The following is a 4,124-nucleotide window of genomic DNA, read 5'->3' as shown; positions in this document are numbered from 1 at the left end:
AAAAAATCGTCAGATGGGGAAACTAGCACGAACACGACATAGAGTCTAGGCTAATATCACAGGAGTGCTGGGAACGGCGCGCCCCAACCCGCCCCTCCGCCCACCGCACAACGACCTCCCCGACGCGCCTACTTACTATTCAAAGGGGGAGAAGCGGGCAACTACCGATATATTTTGCGACAATTAAGATTTCAATAGAAAAACGCCGTAAGGTTTCGCAAAATAGATCATCCCATTCGAACAATAAATTAACAATTACAAAAACAAGTTACAAAATAAACGGTTGCTACAGTATCATAACGATAAGCTGCTACGTCACAATCGAACGTAAGTACATTATCAACCGATTTAAATAAAGTATGGTAACAGGCGTAAATTATAAGATAAGGTAACGTAGAAGCAAAATAAGAACGTTCAACTCAAAACATAACAAAACAAATTCAATACTAAGAGTCGTACGTCAAAATGCAATGCTTCATCAAACATTCGGCTGTTGGCCCTCAAACGTTTGCCCTTGCCGATCTCCGCGAGTGAGGTCGCGAGACTCACGAGCTGCCTTTGGCTTGACGCGCGTCATAACTTCCAAAATACTCGCTTTTCTTTTGTTTCAGTAAGCAACGAACGCCTCGCCGTAGCCAGTCGCAGTCGCAGTCACACGTTACATGCAATGGCGATGGCCCACCGGGCGGCCGCCAGGCGCGCCGTGCGACCGAGCTCACTCGCCGCTCAACTTTTACTTTCGAAGTTAGCGGAATGCGAGGAACAGATACCATTTGAAATATTAAACATAGCCATCTCTAACGCGACAACGCAAATAAAAGTTATTATAAAATAATCATAAGAAAACGAGTAAAAAAACCATACGCTTTCGAGGCCTCCGCGACCGTTCCCAGTAATTTGCACTATCACTTATGAACTATTTACTTTAGTAATTATACAATATAATAATGTAACATTATGGCTTAGAACTATATCTCCGATGTAATCCAACAACACTTCCTGGATGATTTCTCGCTCCCTAGCGTCCTGAGGCGGACGCCGCTCAGGGTCCTCCGACTGAACCATCATCGAGCACTAATTGGGGTGCGCTCGCGGCGGCGGCGCCTGAGCAACTTTCACTAAATAATAAAAAAAAACATGCTAACAAAGTAAGTACTCTTCTTAAACAACAAAGAATTGGCTATACGTTGAGTGTCCGGGTGACGTGGACGCGCTGGTCGCTCGAGGCGGCGGAGCGCCGTTCGGAGCGCGACCCGGTTCGCTCGAAGCGCACTCCGGGTCGTTTGGAGCGCGCACGTCCGGAAACACGGTCAACGTTTCGAGCGCGTTCGGCTCGAGCGCGTCTCATTCCGATCGCTGGCGTCACAGCGGCGCGTTGAGGTGCGTGGCGCGGCGCGGTCATGAGTCGAGCACGGTGAGCAGGCCGGGCGGCAGCAGCACGTCCTGTCGGGGCAGCTGCCGCGCTAACTGCGCGCATCCGAGGTTCGCGTCGCCCAGCTCCGGGATGGCGTCCAACAGTGCAAGGCACTCGTCCTCCACTTCGCGCCGCGCCTTCTTGCCCGCCCACGAGTCGTCGCACTCCTCGCGCGCGCGCCTCCGTCGCGCTTCTTTCTCCTTGCGGGCCTCCTCGCTCAGCCGACAGTACGTGTTATTGATGCACACCGACCGGCGAAGGTCGCGCGCCGGGTCCTCGATGTTCTCCAGCTTCTGGGAGCAGATCTCGATGACCCGTTTGCGCTCCTCATTGGCGCGCAGCCTCGCAGAGATCATGGAGAGCTTGGGGCGTGCGGCAGGCTCGGTGCGAGGTGGACCGAACATCTCCTCCTCGAAGGCGTCTGCGATCTCGACCCCGCGCGCGTTCTCCCGTTCTTCTTGTGGCGTCATTCTGTAACAATCACATCGACATTTTAGCACTCGTTAGCTTACTATTCCCGGGCGCTTTAAATTTACTCAAAACATTACCACCATTACTAGTACATCTCGCCTACGTAGTGAGCGTAACTTTAAATATTCTTATAACAATAGCGATAAAAATTCAAGGTACCTATCGATAGCAGTTTATTTCCTTAACCATTTCTGTTAAAATGTGTAATAATAAGGAAAGCCCAGAGTAGTAAATTAATGGATATAAAAAAACAAAGCGTTGAAGACAAAACAGGTCATGATATGCAATCCGATAAGTGAACAACCTTACAATTAATAGACACCAAGATAATTATACGCACCTCGAAGTTAATTCGGAGGAGAAAATGAAAAATCCGGACATGTACATTATTGCGATCAAATCAATCTAATTATTATTTTGAAATATATTCACACCAATGTCACAGGTAATAACACTAGCACCGAGCAGCGAGCGATTCGTCGCCCCGTCCTCGACGGTAAAAAGTATAAAGGCAAAAGTGAAACAAAAATAAACCGCGCGAATATATCGACGTGTGCGCAGCGCGACGGTCACTCGGCGAATGACAGAACACCTCGGTGTAGATAAGACATTGAAAAAGCCAATTGCGTCATTTGCTACGTACGTGTGGAGAGGAAGCGAGTGACGTCGGCCGTAAACCGTCATTTTCGACGCTATTGACTGTCGTGACTCGAACTATTTGTTTACGACATAAAAGTTTTAAGGTGGGCAAATCCACAAAATTATCCACGACTAAATAGTAAAAAATAATCGACAGCACAACTTGATTCTTTATTAATATTTCTAAGTACAAACATATCGCTTGTTATACATGGCAGTTCTTTGTTTACAAGCGCACTTATAAAAACAATAACAAATCTATAATTCATCAAAAAGCGCGAATGACGTATCAAGATTTTTATCTGTTACGCCATAAATTACAATCTACATGTTTTATAAAATTTAAGGAAACTATTCAAATGATGCTCGACTAAAAGTGTTTGAGACTTTTTGAACATTGTAAACTATAATTACTGAGCGTAAACAGTTTTTATACATTCCAATTAACATTTTACATTTCGGCCGTTTATTGTTCTTTTGTGTAATTAACTGACATTAAGTGTTAATGACCGCTATACTGATCAGAAAAAGCCATTTAAGTTTCAATAAAAATAAATTAGACACAAAACGTGCCATTAACGGTAAGCAAACATTTGTACCACGCTAATGCCGTCCCTTTCTTTTTCTATGAAAAAAAGAGATAAGCATATCTAACGTTACGGCAGAAAATTATCTAACGTATATAAGTGTTGGATATAAAAATGAATATTACGAGTTACGTTTGTATTCAGTTCAATCACGGGACAGGGAAAAAGAGCCCGCTGACTCACAAATGAGAATTTATCTTATATTTAGAGCAGTGAGCAATTACTGCAGATGAATTCGTCACATACACTATATTTTTAAAATGCTGACTATAGTACCAGTTTAGCTTACACAGGTTTCATAAAATATTATACCTAAAACTATCGCACAACTGTTCAGTCTCGCTTTGATTCCTATATGTGCGCGCACTACTAGATTTTATAGTTGCAACTAAACAATTGAGTTGGCTGCGAAGTAAGACAATCGCACATAGTTGTACGATAGTTAGTCAAAGGTGCGCCCGCTCTAAATATGTACATAGCTCATAAGATCCTATATAAGGTAGTAATTACCCGCCCCAAATTCTACTGTGTCATCAATAACGTCTCATATCTTTTCTGTCATATCCATACCCTTCCTACTTCCAGAACTCAGTGATAATGTAGCTTTTAATAGGGAAATAATTTTTGAAATCGGTTCTGTAGTTTCGGAGTATTCAATACCCAAAAAGTATAGCCAAATGACAGTGGTAGTGTCTGCTTTAACATCTTCGCACCAATGGATCGGCTCGCCCGGTGCAATATCACGACCAGACAGAAGACAGGCGTGAAGTGGGAGCATTTCCGCGTTTCGTCTGATGAGTGAGGTGCCGGACGCCCAACTTTAGTCCCTTTTCCTTCCCACCCTTTTTCTTAGAAAAGCATGGGAAGGGAACGTGGATTTGATGGTGCAGGAGACGCATAGGAAGCCTATATCATCTTTATGTGCGTCGCCTCCTCTATCGATCAAGGGTAGGCAACACATCCGCTATTGCGAATGTCTATGGGCAGCGGTAGCTTCGCCATTTTGGCGGATT

At 44.6% G+C, this 4,124-nt stretch overlaps 1 protein-coding gene across 1 annotated transcript in view; it reads right to left on the bottom strand.

Moving 5' to 3' along the window:
- LOC106108912 overlaps nt 1-2,485 on the bottom strand; it is a gene marked incomplete in the record, with an annotated part of 3,093 nt that extends 608 nt beyond the window's left edge. Inside the window, 2 exon segments of the mRNA XM_013290262.1 lie at nt 1-1,885; nt 2,226-2,485. Of these exon segments, the coding sequence (XP_013145716.1) occupies nt 1,399-1,885; nt 2,226-2,272 (534 nt within the window).
- Nucleotides 2,486-4,124: the final 1,639 nt, after the last annotated feature.

This window comes from Papilio polytes, unplaced genomic scaffold, assembly GCF_000836215.1.
Source record: "Papilio polytes unplaced genomic scaffold, Ppol_1.0 DF821400.1, whole genome shotgun sequence".
In the NCBI taxonomy this organism is placed as follows: domain Eukaryota; kingdom Metazoa; phylum Arthropoda; class Insecta; order Lepidoptera; family Papilionidae; genus Papilio; species Papilio polytes.
The sequence above is the reverse complement of the archived record's forward strand: the minus strand, read 5'-3'. Positions and strand labels throughout refer to the sequence as shown.